The following is a 19182-nucleotide window of genomic DNA, read 5'->3' on the forward strand; positions in this document are numbered from 1 at the left end:
CTTATTTTGATAATACCACTTTATTTTTTATAGATTCATACACACATACAATACAAAAAAATCATTTGTGAAATGACATTATAAAAAATGTGAGTGACATTATCATTTTGCTTTAAAATATTATCGTTCAAAAGTCACAAGCTACGTACTTATAAAAAATAAGATTGCTACTCAAATAAAGTAGTTTCTTTAGGAGAATGATGGATAAAAATCATTAAATAATTTAACGTATTTAATTAAATTATTATTTAATAATTATCAATTATTATCTTTATATGCAAATGCAATAAACAACTTGAATAATCAGAAAAAAAAAATGCTAAGGCCTAAAAACTTAAAAGGTCAGTATAATTTATTATGAAGGGTGTTAGGAGACCAGTAAATCTTGTAAAATTTAATTATTATTAATATTTTTAATGGTATAAAATTACATTTAATGACGTAAAATTACTCACTTTTCTTTTACTAGTTAATAAAAATGATGACTAAAGATATTAGTAAAAAAAATAAATTTGGTTAGACTTTGAACTTTTGTCGCCAAAACATCTCTTCCTTCCATGTCTGTAATTCCTTTGGTTTCATGCATGGCAGTCACCCCTGACTCGGCCAAAGTCACCAAACCTGACCAAAGTGTCAAGGAGACGGAGCTGCGGTGATGCTTTAACTGCACATCCAGAAATTTGTTCACGTGCAGCGCGTAGCATTGGTAGTAAGAGACCCATCACCAGACACAACAGCAATGACGCTGCTTCCAAAATTAACTATTAATTAAGCTCGACACATTATGGGTTCCACAAATTCATACACAGATGGGGAGAAATTCTCTAACGTTCTTCGTTTTTGAAGTGCAATATGATGTTTTGTAAGTAAAAAATTTGGATAAATCACGTTATCTGAATCCATATGAAATATGTTCCCATTTTGTAGGATGTGATGTCCCTTGTGTCTATTCCATTAAGATTAAGTGATACTAGATGTATCTTTGTTTGTAACATGGGTTTGTATTTATTTATTCTTTCAATCATTAATGTGGTTCTTTGGACACTTGTTTTGTCCCAAAAATGAAACCAGCAACATTGGAAGTCCTAAGCAAGTTGGTTTTTGCCGCAAGTTTTAAAATATGGAATGGGTTGAGTTTTCGCCATTTTTTTATTTTATTATATTTGAATTAATATTAGTTAATTATCTCACTTTTATATTAAAAGTGTTAGTCGTCTAATGTTTTTAAATGATGTAATAATCGAAAGAAATATATGCGATTAGATTACAGAAATTATTTTTTATATAGAAAAAGCAATGGTGTTTTCTTTAAATATTGGTGTTGGGGATGATTTTTACAATTATGAAGTAAAAAATGTTGGCCAACACGCAAATTCTATGTTGCTCACCACGCAACTTGCGTGCTGACGTGTCGTCTTTGCAAGAGACAAGAGACAAACGACAAGAGGCAATCATACATACTTAACTCAACCTTACTCCATGCAAGAGGCAACTATACATACTCAAGCGAAAATTTCTTCATCCAAGAATCATGTAGATTAACCAAGCATCACGTAGGATGCGAGTTGAGGACGCTACGAACACGTGCATGCCACCAAGGCAGCACATAGGTTGCGTGTTGGTGGCGCTCCGCCATGTGGCCACCATGCAGCAGCACACAGGCTGCGTGTTGATGTCGCTGCGCCACTTGTCCACCATGCAGCATCACGCAAGTTGCGTGTTAACGTCATTGTGCCACTTGTCTACCATGCAGCAGCACGTGGGATGCGTGTTGCCTCGTGTTAGTGCATGCAAGAGGTAGGCCCCCCTCTGGGAACAAGCATCGTTAATGGTGGGAGGGGTGGTTGGTAGGGCTGTCGTCTATATTAAGAAGGTAGTGGGGTTGGAGATTTAGGGTTTCCTTTCATTGTTGAGGGAGATGAGGGTGGAATTTTCACTCATTGAGACTTAGCATTTTGAGTTAGTTTTAAGGTTGAGAGTGAGATTAGAATACTCAAAATGGTAGGTAATTTATACATTTCTTGAAGATCATGTGGCCAATTATTTGAAACATCTTAATTATGTAAGTTTGTTTTTTTGTTTAATTTATTAGTATTTACTTGGTTAACATTTATTTAGTAGTTGATTATTATTTATTTGGGTATTATTATTCTAAGTATAATGTTAAATATTAATATAGATTATAATTAATATTAATTTTTTTTAAATTAATATATATTTTTTATTATTTATTAGAATATGATATTTTATATTTTGTAAACATATATTTTGCTAGCCAATAATATATAGTTATATGTTATAGTGAACTAACAAAGAATATAGATGTGAGTAATAAGAAGTTATCAATTTATTCGTATTGCTATTTATTAAATTAATTCCTTTTGTGGTTGAACTTTATCAGGCTAATAGGAATCTTTTGCCTCGTAAACTTGACTAACCAGAGACGTGGCATCTGGATGTTGAGCAAGCCTTACGGACCACCGGATTTTATCAGCTCTTAAGAGTTGGAGTGATAAGAGGATATTCCGCAATGCTAGCTGCTCTTGTGGAAAGGTGGCGGCCGGAGACACGTACGTTTGTAATGCCAGTGGATGAGGTCACAGTGACACTGGAGGACGTGTTATACATATTCGGCCTACCGATCGACGGAGAGGTTGTGACTGGTTGGACCGATAGCAGTCACGACTTCTTGATCACGCAGAGCCTTGCGATATTCGGCAGCGAACCCCAAGTGGTCCTCCAAGAATTACATAAATCTTTCATGGGTTTGCCATATTCGACAAAGTTCGTCGTCATGTGACCCCATCGATGTCCCTCGTCAAACGCCAACACCCACTGGGGACGATCGATGTTGTCGCACCAACGAACATATGTCTCACCTCGTTCTTGCAACCTCCTATAGTTGGCATTGTACTCCTCCACTGTCCTTGAATACCCAATGTTGACCACAAGCTTTTGCAAGTACAGAACCTTGAATTCCCTCAAGAAGTTACTGTCAATGTGCCAAATACAAAACATCCATCATACTCTCAGAGGTTTCCAATCACCTCTGCTACGATTTACTGTGGCCCAGATTGACTCACGACGATCAGAGATTATCCCCACGCCATCTTTTCTTACAACATGTGTTCGTAAATTACTGAAAAAAAAGTGCCACGCATCAACAATCTCACCCTCTATAATGGCAAAAGCAATCAGTATAATGTTTTGATTCCCATCTTGCGCAATTGCAACCAAAAGGCAACCTATTGTTTTCCTTTCCACATAGCTCTCGAGTCTTGATTGAGGTCTTTTTTCTATTTATCGGCTTTAAGAAAGGGTCCTTCTAGTAAAGCTTCTTCCTCATGAATTTTAGCAAGTTCTCTTTCAAGTTCCTCTTGGCCTCGAGCTAGTTGTTCTCGAGCATTGGCAGCACGAGCAACATTTATTTCATACTTCTTGTAAATCTTCTGTATTGATGCATAAGAAGCTTCTAGTTGCACAGATTTTGTTTCAATTTCTACCATGCTTTTCTTGAAGTTAGTGAGCTTGTTGTGGGAGATGAATAAGTTATTGACAATTTTCTATAATTTTTTTCACCAAATCAGAAAAATTGAGAGGAACTCGATATTCGAGAGTAGCACTCAAGATATCAGAGAACATGGACTTTAAGTCATCTCGATTCACCCATTCATCAATAATGTGTTTCAGAAGTTGAAGGAGAATTTTTAGCCCTTCAATAGCACGAGGGGTTAGTTCTTTAGAGATCCCATGCCCTGATGATTCTTTAGTAGCCTGAACTGGAGATGAAATTTCTATTTTGTAAGAAATACTAAATACAACAGAAAAAAACTCATCTAAATATGCTTTTGGTGGGTTAGAGATTGTAACTGATGGAGGTTGATAACTTTTTTGAGGTTTTCAGGAGTATGTCCAGCTTGATTGTCAGGATTGAATGTAATATTGGTTTCTGGATTGGTGTGAGAAGTAGTTTTGCTCATTTCTCTGCCTTTTTCAATTGGATTTTTTTTAGAAGGAGAATATACAAGAGTGGGACCGACATCAATTTGGTGAGGAGAAAATTCTTCTTCTATTGCTTGAACCTTTGAGGGATTCTCTTTATTTGGTTTATTTGGAGAATTTATCTGTTCGACAGGATGGACAACTTCTTCGATAGGTTCTTCAGTTTGTTCATCAAGCTGTTGGTTTTCTCGATCAGTTTGTAGGTAATGTAATAAGACATGGCCACTTGATAAGGAGTTCGAAGAATTTCCTCTCTTTTCATCGATAGGAGATTTTGTTGTCGAAAATAGTTATGAATTTTTAGGAGGAATCTCAATCTAAAATGGTTCATTTTTAAAATTCAATTTTAGTTTTAGTTCATCATTACAGTTATTTGCAAAACAAAAATTGATAGAATACCTCTACTTCTTGGGGTTGAGAGTTTGATGAGTGAGCAGAGCTTTTCGAAGTGCTGCTAGAATCCGAAGTACTTGAGGTGGCAGAAGATTCACTCGAATGAATGAGAGTCTTTTTTGGAGATGAGATGGTGGGTTTATCAGATGACCCTTCCTACATTGATGTTTGAAAATTTTTTCAAGAGTTTAGGATCAAAAGCTAGTGATATTGAAATTCATATTAAAGAATTGAAGTTTGTCTAAAGTTACCTTGTTAGTCGGAGGAGCTTTTGTCGAGATTGGTCGTGCTTTCTTTCCTTGTCAAAGTTTTGGTGATTCAGGTTTCCTTTTGGAAGATTTTTGAATGGGTACGTCGATGATATTTGGAAAAGTCTTGATAAGGTTTTTAGAGATATCATCAAGTGATCGATTGTAGCGAGAGTAGTCGCCCACCACTCGACAAAGGACTTGGTAACATAAAGCTTCGAACAAAGTTGACTGGGAAGTAGTGGCTTTGATATTTCTCGTTGCACTCGAGACATTTGTGAATTTCTCTCTTTTTGTTGAAATTTATTTGGCAAAGAGGAGGAGACTTGCTTGGACATAGTGTTGGTATAGCTTGAGAAAAACACATTTGTCTTGCAACATAATGGGGAGCATGTAGTGGGACTCGAACTTGTTCCTTTTTGTATTGAGGAATTTCTGTCGGAAACACTTGGATGGCAAGGAAATTGGACCACATGGTGTTATTTGAATGTTGTTGTTCCTTATTCTCATCTTTTTGAACCAAAGAGAGTCGAAACCAGGTTGGTCCACATTTTTTGTCGACAAACGGAGCAAGCTTTAAGTCTTCATTTGAAAGTCTTTGCATGAATGAAGTTTCGAGAATACTTCCCAGAAGAGTTCATTAGTAGAGTGAGAGTTGACAAAATTTGGTTCCAAGGTAATCAATCGATGTCCTTTAGTGCTTTGTTTGACTGTGGAGGCAATTTCCTTGTGTTTCATATGTTTTTCAAAAATAGCGTTCAACCAAAGCTATAATAACCAAAGAGGGCCTCCTGCGCTAATTGAAGTCTTGTTTCGAAGGCTGTCAACCATTTGTCCTAATTCGTCATAAAGACTGCCTAGGAGTAACTTGGCTAGGCTAACTTTGCACTTTTCATGGATTAGGACAGCTAACGGAATGAACAATTTTTGTATATAAACCCTTCTTGAGCAGAAAATGATAGCGTTAAGCCAGTAGTATAAAAAGGCAACATCTTCATCATCTGTGACCAAACTACCATCATCTCCCATGTTGTGTTTGATGAATTCCCCATAAGAATTTTTCTCGATGATGTTGTATCTCCGTTCAAGCATCATATTGAAGATAGCCATAGGTCCACTTAAAGAAAGCCTTATGATAGTTGCAACATCGAAGAGTGTAGGTCTGATCATACCACACAAAAGATGGAAATTATTGGTGTTTTTGTTCCAAAAACATAGCGCAGCCCCAATCATTCAATGATATGTTGTTGGTGAAAAATGTGAGAGTCTGAGGAGATCATAAAATCTCCGAAACTTCCATTTTTCTAATTTCAGAGGCTCAATTCTCTTGTACCAAGCAAGAAAACTTGAGTTTTTGAAGGAAATCTTGGGATTATTGCGAAATAGATGTTTGCTGTCAACAAAGGGAACCACAAACAAGTCTTGTTTGATAAGTAAATCCTGACCTTCGATACTAGGGAAGTAATGAAAAACCTTTTTAGCTTGCCGAGGAGAATTCAAAGGGCTTAGAAAGCAATGGAGTTCATTTTCGTCGGAGAAAGGGAAGAGAATCTTTTTGTTATTTATTGTATCAATTAGGTCTTCAATAATGGTGTCTGTTGTTTGAATTAGGATTTTCAAGCTTGAATGTTCAAAAACTTGAGTGGTGGCATGTTCTTCTTGTTGTTTTTTCTTTAACTTCTGTTGAAGAGGTTATGAGAGGGGTTGATGTATCCATGTCTGTGAAATAAAGAAGGTGAAATTAGGTTTTGTAAGGAATATGTTTGGTGAAGATTAGGGAAGATGAAATGTATGAAGTAAAGCATATAGGATGAAATAGAAACATTTCAGAGAAAGTGTGAAAGAATGGAAGAGCCTGTAATACGAAATTTCTTGTAACAGTCAAGGAGAAATTGCGAAGTAGAAATAAGAAACTTTTTGAATTCTAAAGACGAAAGATTTTGGGTTTTTATTTAAAAAAAAACTTGTAGCCTTTTGGAAAGTTAAAAGTTTAGAAGAGAGAAAAAAGTAATTAAGTAGAAACGTCTGAAGTGGGCACAATTAATGAGATTGTGCAGATGTGATTGGTTAAGAGACGTGTGACATTAACTCTTCCCATTTTTTAATTTTAGTTTGATGTTTAAGAAAAAAATTTTCAATAAGGATTAAATGTTTTACCTTCATGCATGAAAACGACAATTCTAAAGAGACAATTTATTGGCCGAAATAAATCATAAGTTAAGAGATGTTGTGATCGAGATGTTGAAGATTGTGTGTTATAAGTCTCGTCGAGTGTGATAAGTTCTTGTCGAATAAAGGAGGTTGATAAGGAAAAAGGTAATTGGTTCGATGAAGGTTGTCGAGATAAAGAGAAGCAGATCTGTTACAAATAATAAGATTAGAGATTCCTTCCAATTGGAGACGGTTATATAGTGTCCGCATTTGGTGGGAACAATTACTTTTCAGAGTTCTTTAGAAAGGGATATTTAGCAACATTTGATTGGTCAAAGAAATCTATAAATGCATGAAGTTTAGAGAAAGTAAAATGTTAAAATTCATTTTCAAAAAATACTCTTACACACTCATATTCCTAACAATTTTTTGAGTCTACCACAAACTTTTTTGTTAGGATTTATTCCATGTCTTTACATTTTTTTTCAAATTTTTCTGTAATTTCCTTTTATGTAAACTATTTTTCTTCAGTAAATTAATTGTCTTTTTTTTAAGTTTTCGAATTATTGATTTTAGTTTTAAGAGTTTTTTTAACTTTGCTGAAGTTTCTTTATTTTGTTTTATTAATCTGTAATTTTCTTTTCTTTTAATTTAAATTTTTAAGTTTTAGTTTACGTCATATTATTCTTTTGGTTCTGTTCAAAGAGAAATTTTTGGTGTATATTTAAAAAACTGATATTCATAATTAAAAAAAAAGAAAATTTTGTTGTCAAATTATTAGATATCCAATAAAAAATTTGTATAACAGGATCATGTGAGTTTTCGCCTTAAACCCAAAATTTTATAACGACAAAAATACTGTTGAAAAAACATTTTTGGTCATTTAAATCCAAAATTTGAGGAGTGCCTTTCTTCCTATGGACTATTTCTATTCTACATTTACTGAAATGCCCCCACTGGGCCGTTTGTGGAATTTCGCCAATTTATGGGGCCATATTCACATTTACAGTAGTAGAGAATGCATTAAATTAAATAGATGATTCTATCATTCTATCCAAAGTAATGCAGATGTAGATTGTAGAGGAACCATATTCATCTTGGCGCTTCTTTTTTTGGCAAGTGTTCCAAAATCTCAGGAACCATCAACCATGGTTAACACCTCCAAACTATTTCCCCTTTTTGGATTGTGTCCATTCCCAACTCAAAGCTCCACCATGAATGCCCAAACCCGAAACCCTCGCTCCAAAACCCGAAAGAAGCCATCGTCGTACGGCGCTTCTAGAAGATCAGCTCTCAAGAAAACCTTCACTCAGGAACAGGTCACCTTCACCGCCCCGCTCTCCCCCGACCCACTCGTCGCCATAATCGGCGGCGGCATCTCCGGCCTCCTCTGCGCCTCCTTCCTCGAACAACGCGGCGTTCGCTCCACCGTTTTCGACACCGTCAGTGTTCTCTTCCTTCACTCCCCTAATTTTCGCATTCGTCTTGTTTGTTAATAAACTAATTTAACATTGCAGGGTGTTCATGGTCTTGGTGGAAGATTGGGAACGAGGGTTGTTGATCGTAATTCGTTGGTATTTGACCACGCTGCTCAGTTCTTCACTGTCAATGATTCTCGTTTCGCTGAGCTGGTTCATGATTGGATCGATAAGGGTCTTGTCTCAGAGTGGAAGGGTCCCATTGGAGAGCTTCAGAGCGGTGGCAACTTTGTTCCTTTCCCATCATCTCCTCCAAGATACATTGCCACTCATGGAATGCGTTCCCTTGCTGATTCTTTACTTGCTCAGGTTATTCCATATTCAAGAAAGTACTAGCATTTTGTTGCATTCCACAATTAGGAGTGAATTTCAGTGTCTGTTACTTGAATTACACTTGTTTGCGGTTGTTGTTGTTGTTGTCAAGATTTTTGTATTTTTTGGTGTTGTTCCCCTAACAAGAATCTAACTCTCTCAGTGCAGGCTCGCATGGTTAATGTGGTGAGACCGTGCTGGGTCAGCAAGCTCGAGCCCTTCAATGGGATGTGGCACTTGAGTGAAAATGGGAAACCTTGTGGCCAGTTCGATGCTATTGTTATTGCACACAATGGTAAATTTCCTTGTCTATCTTTTGCATATCTGCGACTGTGATTATGACTATGCTTTCATTTTTAATCTTTAGAAAGGGGAGAAGTTATCAAAGGTTTTTGTTTTTCGTACATGTCATCTCGAGTTTGGACTTTACCACAAAAATGTGCGACTGGAGTACCCTTTGCACAAACATTGCTTGATTTTTAGATTCTTCTAGTAACTACTGCTTCTTTGCCGACAGGAAAATGTGCGAATCGCTTGCTCATGACATCAGGGTTACCTTTAATTGCAAAACAAATGAAGGTAAATTCAGGAAATGCCCTGTTGACTTCATTTATAACCTGTACTCTTTTCTGGTTCGCTTACTGATAAAGCACAGTTATATACATCTCATACTGTTTTTGTTTTGCTTGTATTAGAGATTGGAACTGAGTTCAATATGGGCCCTTCTAGCGGCATTTGAGGACCCTCTTCCTTTTTGGGATGCCACAGAAGTTCCTTTTGAAGGAGCTTTTGTGCGAGGAGTTGATTCATTGTCATGGATGGCCAATAATACAAAGAAACTACAGAATTCTCATAATGGTGGTCCTCACTGTTGGACCTTCCTGAGCACTGCTGCTTATGGAAAACAGAACAAGGTTCCTCAGGTAAGGGGTTCAATTTTCAGTACAGTATGAGTTAGTTTCTTACTTTCTTTCATAAGTGTGAAATTGGCTAGACTTAGGATATAATGATCCATCGTTCATTACCTAGCGTCATGCATTGGCGAGGACAATATAGTGACATATATCACATGCATTCCCTTTTTTAAATCTTTCCCCATGTCTCTGGAAGTTGACCCAGCTTTTTATTGTTTATCAGGAAAACATCCCTGCTGCTACATCATCAAGGGTAACGGCAGAAATGCTAGAGAGTGTTGAGGCTGCTCTTGGACTATCAAAAGGGTCACTTCCAAAGCTGTCTTATACCAGGCTCCAATTATGGTGAGAGTCATGTTCATTTCCTTTGATATCACACATGCTCTCTCCATTGCATTTCTTGTGTGATTGTTCTCAGTCACAACTCAATCCTCAAAATGTTTCTGATTGAGATTTGCAGGGGTGCAGCCCTCCCTACAAATACACCTCGAATTCCTTGCATCTTTGATCCCTTTGGAAGGGCTGGGATATGCGGTGATTGGCTGCTAGGTTCTAATATAGAGTCAGCAGTACTGAGTGGAATCGCTCTGGCTAACCACGTATGTTACTTTTAAGACAATGCTAAAGAAAATGCCAGTGCCTAGTTGGGCATTTTCAGCATACTGGATTCAATTTTACTCTGCCGTCAAGCGCATTGAAAATATTCTTTTTATGTTGGGTTGCAGATTGCAGACTATTTTCAAAGCACTGGAGCTGATCCTGCAGAATTTGCAGTCGGTTTAAATCAAGAGTTCCAACCACTGGAAGGCCATGATATTGGACAATTCCCAGGTTTGCGGTCAGATGATAAGATAGATGAAGCACAATTATACGAACTTGCAAAATAGGCCATGGTGCTCATGATCACGAAGGTCTCTTCTCTGGAAGCATAAAATTCATGACAGGTTTGATATCATATCCATGCAAAGGAAACCCCTGCTCCCCAGCGGGGAAAGTATTAACGTTAGAGATTCAACTAGAAATTGCAACTCTACTTAGGGGAAAAGGGGCCTTATTATCTCCCTTAACAGCCACATGACATGAAAATATGATACATGATTGTAATTAACTTGTATATTTTCAAGCAATTAAAATTTTGTAAAATTTTCTTCACTTAAAAATTAGGATAATGATTCTGGAGAGCATGTCATTATTCTTTTTGTAATGAATCAATAGCATCATGTTTGCTCTATTTGTTGTCTGTCTCTTTCACCGGCTATCTAACATACTAATTTTCATCATTTACCATAATTTTGTTGACTGAAAATTTGATATCAGAATTAGTTTAAAATGATGAGAAGTTATTAAAACATGATACAACTAGTGATCATATGTTGAATTGATGATCTTAACTTTGCCAAGCAATGGCTGGAAACAATTTTAGTACACTTTACTAAAAAATTATCTGAGCTACCTGTTGGTAATATGTTTTAGGATTCTAGGACAACCATTGATCGATAATTGTAATTGTTAACGACTTCTATTTAGTTAGTAATAGTATAAAAGATAAACTGCAACTAAAGATAAATAACATGAAAAGTATTGAGCTATGACTATCATAACGCTGGTGCTCATTGATCTTTCTCTAGAAAGCTCAAGTTACTTTTTGCTTTTAGTACATGCATATTTGGTGCATAAGTCAACTAGAAGGCAGGCCATAAAGGAAAAATAAGACAGACTTTCTGTTTCTATAATTCTAATAAGATTAACAGTACCTACATGATAATTTGCAATTTGCAATTTGCAAGCAAGTTATCCAAATGCTTCCTTTACTGAGATCTATAGAGCATATAATACATGAATGAGATTCGGTCTATGCAGAACCGAAACTTGCTAACTATAAATAAAAAATATACGTATATATAATATATATATGTATATCTATATTATGAACAAGAGGCAAGTTGAACATGACAAATAGGAGAGAATAGAAAAAGAGCAATCATAGCATTACATCCTTTGAAGAAGCAACGCAAAGAAGCTGGTGTTTTTATTTTGCTTGAATCCCATGGCTTCCTTGTATCTCCCCTAATTAAACTAAACAATCAAGAATCATCCATAGACCATAGCAGTTCTTCATCTCCCATTGAGGTTGACAAATTGTGAGTAGATGGCACCTGTATTATCACTGGTAGAATCCTGCTGCTGCCGCTGGCTAAGCTCATTCTGAACCCCAAGGCTCTGGCTCTTATTATGGCTTGCTGTGTCTTTGTCGTCTAAACTTATTTCTTCAAGCTCACTTTCTCCGCTGTGTGACACTGAAGAGTGAGTTGAACCACTCTCTTGCAGGGTGAGAGCAAATTCAAGATTCCATAACAGATCGTTCATGGTAGGACGTTCGACTCCAATGTCAGACAAGCACTTCTCAGCAGTGTCTACAAACTTCTTCAAGCTTTCTGGGTTGATCTTTCCCTTTAAAGAAGGATCAATGATCTCCTCTAGTGTTCCCCTTCTTTTGCATAGTAGTGCCCATTCTGCAAGACTAACCTGTTCCTTTGGAAGATTAGGATTCAAAACAGGCCTAGCACATAGAGCTTCAAACAGAACAACCCCAAATGAGTACACATCAGATTTCTCGGTCAGTTGCTGCCTTCTGAAGTATTCAGGATCCAAGTAGCCGAAACTTCCCTTCACCACAGTACTCACATGGCCGTTGTTCATGTTTGGACCTGTTTTTGACAACCCGAAATCCGAAACCTTTGCAGCCCAGTTTTCATCCAAGAGAATGTTAGTTGTCTTGACATCTCTATGAATGATGGTGTACTTAGCTCCAGTGTGAAGGTAGTGAAGCCCCCTTGCTGCTCCAATGCAGATCTCCAATCTTTGCTTCCATGAAAGAGTACCTAGACGTTTGTTTCCCTTGTAGAGATGGTCCCTGAATGTTCCCAGAGCCATGTAGTCATAAACCAGGCACATCTCATCATTGTCCTCGCAAAAACCAATCAGTGACACCAAATGCTTATGTCTCAGCTTGGAAAGCATCTCAATCTCAGTCTGGAACTCATTAACTCCTTGCTCAGATTCTGGATTTGATCTCTTGATGGCCACTTTCATTCCATTATCAATGACACCCTTGTAGACCTTTCCAAATCCTCCAACACCAATAACATTGGCCTCATCGAAGTTCTTCGTTGCATGCTTCATCTCCTGCAAGGTGAAATAGCGGCAAAGACCTTGAGCCATGGCAGTGACGTTGGAGCTACCGATGCTACTAGCAGACATGGAGGATTTGCTGGCTCCTGATGAGTTGCCATGTATGGGGAGCCAGCTTGAATGCGTGTGTTGTCCGGCATATTTCTTCTTCTTATGGACAGCAAGACATATGGCAGCCACCAAGGCAAAACCAGCGGCACCACCCGCAGCGCCACCTATAACAACGGTCTTATTGTATGGTTTGTGGCTTTCAAACTTCTCTTCGCTTTCACGATTGAACCTGTCTGAAGGCGTAGGATTGGGGCCAGACAAGTCTGTGTCACTGAGCTTGAAAATCTCGAGACCATTAAGTATGGCATCAAGGTAAGAGGGCTTTGTAATACCATTTGGGTGAAGAGCAACCCAAAGTTGGTCACTATCAGCCCCATCTCTAGCATAAACCACAAAGTCTCTATATAATGGGATTCCTCTGCCTCCTACCATTGCAATCACATCAATTCCAGCTTCTGCCATTTGGCTGTTAAGGAAGATATTGAAAGCAAGGTCATTGACTTCCTTGTTAAAGTAATCACAGAAATGCAGCCTAACAAGGTACATGGAGTTGGGATCAATTTGGAAAACCCATGTGAGGTTATAGCCCATATTGACATTCTTGTCAGTACCCATTGATCTTGATGTGAGGTAGACATCAGAAGGAGCAGTGTACTCTGGCATGCTTTGGTAGTTGAGTTTCACATCACTGGGAGCACTTGTGGTGATTCCAGTGGATGCACCATAGATGTAAGGATAATCATCGTACCAAATCCTTGTAAGGCCAGAATCTTGTGTAGGAGAGAGGTATTTTCCACCAACGTTTAATCTGAACATTGTTTGCACGTGCATGCTCTTAGCATCGAATGTTTGGTCGAAACCAACCATAGAAGCAGAATCAAAAAGCTCTGGCATTTGGATCAGTTGAATGCCATTGACAAAAGCAAAAGCACCATTCTTGTCAGCAGGCTTGAAAGTGAGAGTCAAGGTGTCAGAACCCAGAGCTGCAAGGGAATACTCCCTATCAATGTAAGCCTGTGAGAGAGCAAGGCAAGTGATTGAGGCGCTGAAATTGCTGAGGAGTGTGATGGAATTTGCTGTGACAGAGAAATATGAATCTGCGCAGTCATGGCTTCCATAGAAAGAAGGATAGAAATGCAGCCTCAGCCAATAGCGCTTGTCAGGTTTGATAGGGAATTTGTATGTTGACTTGGATTCGAAAACTCTTGCAGTCATGTATGGAACTTCTGAGATTAGAGAAGGGTCTTGATAGGTGGCTCTGGATGCTATGGAATTGCTTCCTTTTGATAAGTACTTCTCATCAGGGCTCCATTGCCTTCCATCAAGATCTTTGGCACCGGCTTCATCGCCACAAGTCAAGAGTAATGCCCCTGTGTCCTGGCTCCATACGTGAAGAATGGCATTGGACAGAACAAGAGAAATAACAAGCAAGAGACCTGCACTTTCTTGCATGGTTGGAGTAGACAAAGATATGAGGCATACAGGAACAAGAAGGGTTTTAATTCCCTGTACGCCAGAAAAGACTATGATGGATTCTTGGCTTTTTTGCTTTCGTGATGTGAGATGATTATGAAATTATGGGGTGTTTAGTTTTAAGGTTTTTGGCTTGGGTTCAAGCCATATTCTGGAGAGTCAAGGAAGACTTACCTGGGTTGGAGACAACCAAACCAGGTAAGAAGGGAGAGAGATGAAGTTTTTCTGTTCGTATTCTCTTCTGTATGATAATGGTATGAAGAATTTGTTTTGATTTTTGTTTTTATCTTTTGTTTTATTTTCTTTTTGTTTTCCACAGTTAAGAAATGGGAGGTGGGGAGTAAGAATCGTGAATGGTTAATAATTGGCTTTGTTTTTTATGAAACAGGTAATAAGCTATGTTTAGCATTAAGATATAGATTATTATGATTTCCCCCCTACAATTTATGGTCTATTTGTTCTGTTTACAGTCTGTAATGATTCACTTAGACTCAAAGAGGAACAGGTGTGTATTTGCATTCATGCGTGCATAGTATAATCTCGGATGATTCAAAAACTAGTAGACAGCAAAATGTATAAACTTTTTAAAAAAGTAAAAAATAAAAACAAAACAACATTAGTTATGCATTATATCCGAGTGTTCCCAACAAAATTTATTTATTCGATTGGTGCTGACAATTTTAGACAAATTGTTGGAATAAAGTTTTTTTTTAAAATATTTTTGGTAAAAATATAACTCTTTATAACGGTGATATTTGTGCAGACTAGAGAGACTGAGAGAGTGGTTTGTGTTTATAAACATCAAATTCAGTCTAAAAATAGAAACTATAAGTTAAGAAATTCGAGTATGAAACATAAAATAATAAAAATATAAAGAAAGTGATAAAACGAATATCACAATTTTTCAAAAATGTTGGTGTAGTCATTTTTTTAGTGTTTTTGGGATATGGAATGTCATAAAAGAAATTAACATGCAACAAAAAAGTAAAAGTCTCACAATTCAAAGAAATAAAACCTTCTGGTTGATTAACAAATTTTTTTTTATATGTACACTAAAAATCCCTAGTAAATTAATTGTATTTGTACGTGTATATATATATATATATATATGTGTGTGTGTGTGTGTGTTTTTTTAATATTTTTAACATGTATTTTATACATATAACTAATTTAATTGTTGACTCCTGTGAGTAGCTAATATGATTGGTTTGTGAATTTGTTTTTTATTTCATTGCGGAAAAAAAAAAAGAATAACCAACTATTTTCTTTCTATTGTTTTTTATGTTAGGTATAGAACTGTTATAGCATGATTTTTAGTTATTTGTTCTGGCAGTTCCCTCAAGCTCCAAGTAGCCAGTCAATAAGGGGAACATTGGGGATGAAGGAATTCACGCAGAGTGAAGAACTAAAGAGGTTTTAACAGTTAAAAGTTAGAACTAATGAACTATAGATACAGGAAATACCTCATAGATCAAGGGAAACTGCATCATCATCATCTACCTTAATTTTGGGCATGCAGTTTTCAAGTGATAAAAGATTTTTACCGGAATATAGGTGCATACAAAGTAGCTAGCAACCTAACCTCCAATAAAGGGAAAATAGATTATCCCCTATATCATCGCTCCCACAAATAGTGCTAATTAAATATTACCTAAACTACCTCCCACAAATCACTTGGTTAAATTAAACGCGAGAATATGGCATAAGACAGTTATAAACCAACGGTTAAATATACCATACACCATGATGAAAGCCCCATTAATAGCTCATACAGATATATATTAGCACCCTTCATATCTACTTAGCCATAATTCCTTATTCATTTGATTCATATTCTTGTTCATAATTAATTAGTTAACAAAGTAGTAACTCCCTAATCAGACTTTCGGCGAGGCAAGGCCGATTTCAATAATCCTTGCCTCCGCCGTTATCACACACAAATTATTAAAAATCTCTCATCTAATTCTTACTTTGTATTAATTAATTAGTATTATTACCGTAATTAATGGCGGTAACCATGTATAGGCCTTTGTTTGTATCAACTGGAAGGGAAGAAGAAGAGCTTCAAGGAAACGTTACCTACTTAATATCGCCATCTTCTTCGTCGGGCGAGTCATTATCGGAGGAGGACAAATTGCAATTGCTGCAAGATTTGCCGGTGGCGGCAGCAGCGGCGGCCGCGTGGAAGAAGAGGAAGCGGACGATGTCGAAGCAGCTGTCGATGATTAAGACGGAATGCGAATCGGAGACGCCGCGGGACATAGCGTGGGAGAGGCGGCGAAGGCAGATTCAGACGCAAGAGCAGAGGCGGAACAGTAGCGGCAGCATGCACGACGTGGACGAGGTGACGGACGAGGACCTTAATGAGCTGAAAGGCTCCATTGAATTAGGGTTTGGATTCAACGAAGAAGATGGCCAGACACTTTGCAACACGTTGCCGGCTCTAGATCTTTATTTCGCCGTGAACCGCCAAGTTTCCGGTAGCACGGCGTCAACCCCTCGGAGCATCTGCTGCCATAGTCGTCGCTCTTCCTTTGGCAGCCCCGGCGTCCCTGTTGATTCCGATTCTTGGAAGATTTGTAATCCAGGTAATTAAATAAATTTTTAATGTGTTTATATGTTTGTAGATTGGTAATTAAATAATTAAATAATTTTTTTAAAAACTGAGGTGCAGTAGACTTCACGTGAAATTAATAGTTGAGAATCGTTAGATGAAAATTTAGTCAAATTAGTTAAATTATCTAACGACTCCCAACTATCAACTTTACCTGAAGTCGACTGTACCTGAGTTTTTACCTTATTAATTTAGTTTAACAGAGTAAAAATTTGTATGAATTTATATAAAAATGGTTTCACGTGAAATTAATAATTAAAAATAATTTAATTAAATTTATTAAATTATTTAATAATTTTTAAATATTAATTTTATATAAAGATAGTGTTTACCTAATAAAAATATTATCTGTAAATAAAAAAGTAATTACTAAATTTGTTGTTATATTTGTGTATAAATAAAAAATATTTTTATATATATATACAAAAAATTAACTACAATTTATTAATTTATTTTTAATATTTTATTTTATAGTTAAATCGTTAATTCGATAGTTAATTTTTTCTTAGCACATAATATGATTGTTCACTATGTTTAATTTGTTAATAATTGATATGATTAATGGTGCAGGGGATGACCCTAAACACGTGAAGACAAAGTTAAGGCATTGGGCTCAAGCGGTTGCTTGTTCTGTTATAATGCAAACTCATTAAATAAAGTCTGGAATGGGATGAATCCATGCGTGCTTTGAATTTGTACAGAGGAAGATAAAATTAATTAATTAAATATACACATATATATATATATATATATACATATGTTTCTATATATAGATGCAGAAAGAAATAGAGAAAGATAGAGAGAGCAAGAAGAACCAAGCAAAGGTGGTACCAACAGAAGGAAGAGGGAGTCCCTTCAAGTTTATTAGTTATAGTTTATGGGCATTTGTTGATCTTATTATATATATTAAAAAGAAAAGGCCAAAATATCATAAGAAAAAAAATGTGGAAATTTGTTTTAATTCGTTGGGGTTTTTCCCGTTGGAGCTAAACAAATTCAAAGATTTGGCTTCAATGAGAGTAGTTGTGGTTGACTGGTTGGAGATCAATTATATATGATCTAAGCAATCATGCATTACCTCGTGGGGTTAATTCAATTTCCTTTCATTAAGGAGTAATTGTCTTTTTTAATTTCATATGACAATAATAAGAGGGAAAATGTTACATGCAATATATATTGGATTATTGTATTTTGCGACACTGGCAAATGCTGCAGGCCGCAGTATTTAGTTCTTCGTCCCAAGTTCATAATCAAATGAAATGCATTAATTAGTAGTAGTACTGCGTTTTTTTCTTTTTTCTTTTCCTTTTAATCAGACAAGAAACTCTTCATACACAACTAAAAAATCTTAGATAAATTATTTGTCTTTTTTTTTCGTTTCTTATATATATATATACAAAAACAGTGTATGTAATATTCTTAAAACATATCAAATCATGAATAAAATTTTAAATACGAAACGAACTGCATGCAAAATTAAATTAAGAGATATTTTAACTCTATTTTTAAAATTTTTTAAAGTATCATTTTTATATATTATTTTATATTTTCGCTTCCTCTTGATTTTAGTAAACATAAGAGAAAAGAAATATAAAAGGACTTGTCCCTTATTTAAACTAGGCATTAATATATGTATGTTTGTCTGTCAACTCTTGGTGTATTTTACATTCAATTTAGTGAACTAATATGTTAAGGATAACAATTAAAAACAATAAATAGTTCAAGGTTTTATATTTCCAATATAATGATAAAATCAGAATAAATTTTCCAATATCATAATTATCTTAAAAAATTAATTTTAAAATTTTTAAAATTTAAATTTGCATTTAAAAAAAACCTCTTTTTATAAGAAACGGTACAGAGCCGTTCTTTTCCTATTCGATATGACGTTGTTTTTACTCTCTTTTAAGGATGGCAAAATTTTTCGAGACGCGGAAATCCCTACGGGGACTGCTCCAAATAGAGATCCGACTGTGGAAAATTTTTCCTATAGGGATGGGGACGGAAGACAAAATTACCCAGAGGTAGGTGCAGGGACTCAAGCGGAGATTCTCGCCCCATCCCCGCTAATCCTCGTCACACACACACATAAAAACCCAAAATTTTTAATCCTCATTTGCATAATTATTCTTCAATTCAGAGATCCCTAACACTGTCCATGTTTCATCCAACCTCTTTGCAACCACCTACTCGCCACTCTCCCTTCTCACTGCTTCGTCACACCTCACCGTGCCATCACCCTCATCGCGTCGTGTTCTCTATTTGCGGTATTCCCTTCCATAACTCTGCCGTCGTATCCATTTTTCTCTCTGTTGCCACATCTCCCACCTCGTCCACTGATCTATCCTCTAGCT

At 36.5% G+C, this 19182-nt stretch overlaps 4 protein-coding genes across 5 annotated transcripts in view; 3 read left to right on the forward strand and 1 right to left on the reverse strand.

Annotated features, from left to right (window-relative positions):
- The window catches only part of LOC107491795 (uncharacterized), a 4234-nt gene extending 3444 nt beyond the window's left edge, over window positions 1-790 (forward strand). For both annotated transcript variants that reach the window (XM_052251293.1, XM_052251294.1), the window contains one exon: window positions 592-790. In XM_052251293.1, the coding sequence (XP_052107253.1) occupies window positions 592-768 (177 nt within the window). In that variant the 3' untranslated portion in view covers window positions 769-790. The remainder of the gene's footprint in view (window positions 1-591) is intronic.
- A 7049-nt stretch (window positions 791-7839) lies between these two features.
- Window positions 7840-10658, forward strand: LOC107492029 (uncharacterized). Its single transcript, XM_016112994.3, has 8 exons — window positions 7840-8236; window positions 8312-8581; window positions 8753-8879; window positions 9102-9163; window positions 9280-9507; window positions 9722-9843; window positions 9959-10097; window positions 10224-10658. Exons 1-8 carry the CDS (start codon window positions 7943-7945, stop codon window positions 10383-10385), a joined length of 1404 nt encoding a protein of 467 aa, XP_015968480.1. The 5' UTR covers window positions 7840-7942; the 3' UTR covers window positions 10386-10658.
- Window positions 10659-11088: 430 nt separating this feature from the next.
- Window positions 11089-15270, reverse strand: LOC107492028 (receptor-like protein kinase ANXUR2). The gene has a single exon (XM_016112993.3). The coding sequence runs from the start codon at window positions 14191-14193 to the stop codon at window positions 11614-11616; it is 2580 nt and encodes an 859-aa protein (XP_015968479.1). The 5' UTR covers window positions 14194-15270; the 3' UTR covers window positions 11089-11613.
- Window positions 15271-16052: 782 nt separating this feature from the next.
- On the forward strand, window positions 16053-17525 carry LOC107492033 (uncharacterized). The gene is made up of 2 exons (XM_016112999.3): window positions 16053-16802; window positions 17399-17525. The coding sequence occupies exons 1-2, from the start codon at window positions 16220-16222 to the stop codon at window positions 17479-17481; spliced, it is 666 nt and encodes a 221-aa protein (XP_015968485.1). The 5' UTR covers window positions 16053-16219; the 3' UTR covers window positions 17482-17525.
- Window positions 17526-19182: the final 1657 nt, after the last annotated feature.

Source organism: Arachis duranensis, chromosome 6, assembly GCF_000817695.3.
Source record: "Arachis duranensis cultivar V14167 chromosome 6, aradu.V14167.gnm2.J7QH, whole genome shotgun sequence".
NCBI classification, from domain to species: domain Eukaryota; kingdom Viridiplantae; phylum Streptophyta; class Magnoliopsida; order Fabales; family Fabaceae; genus Arachis; species Arachis duranensis.

Excerpts from the sequence above, each read along its gene's own strand:
- LOC107492029 (XM_016112994.3), top strand. The coding sequence starts at position 7,943 with ATGGTTAACACCTCCAAACTATTTCCCCTTTTTGGATTGTGTCCATTC. Across the intron at positions 8,880-9,101 it reads TATTGTTATTGCACACAATG|GAAAATGTGCGAATCGCTTG; the intron begins GTAAATTTCCTT and ends CTTTGCCGACAG. Across the intron at positions 9,164-9,279 it reads TAATTGCAAAACAAATGAAG|AGATTGGAACTGAGTTCAAT; the intron begins GTAAATTCAGGA and ends TGCTTGTATTAG.
- LOC107492028 (XM_016112993.3), bottom strand. The coding sequence starts at position 14,193 with ATGCAAGAAAGTGCAGGTCTCTTGCTTGTTATTTCTCTTGTTCTGTCC.
- LOC107492033 (XM_016112999.3), top strand. The coding sequence starts at position 16,220 with ATGGCGGTAACCATGTATAGGCCTTTGTTTGTATCAACTGGAAGGGAA. Across the intron at positions 16,803-17,398 it reads TTGGAAGATTTGTAATCCAG|GGGATGACCCTAAACACGTG; the intron begins GTAATTAAATAA and ends TTAATGGTGCAG.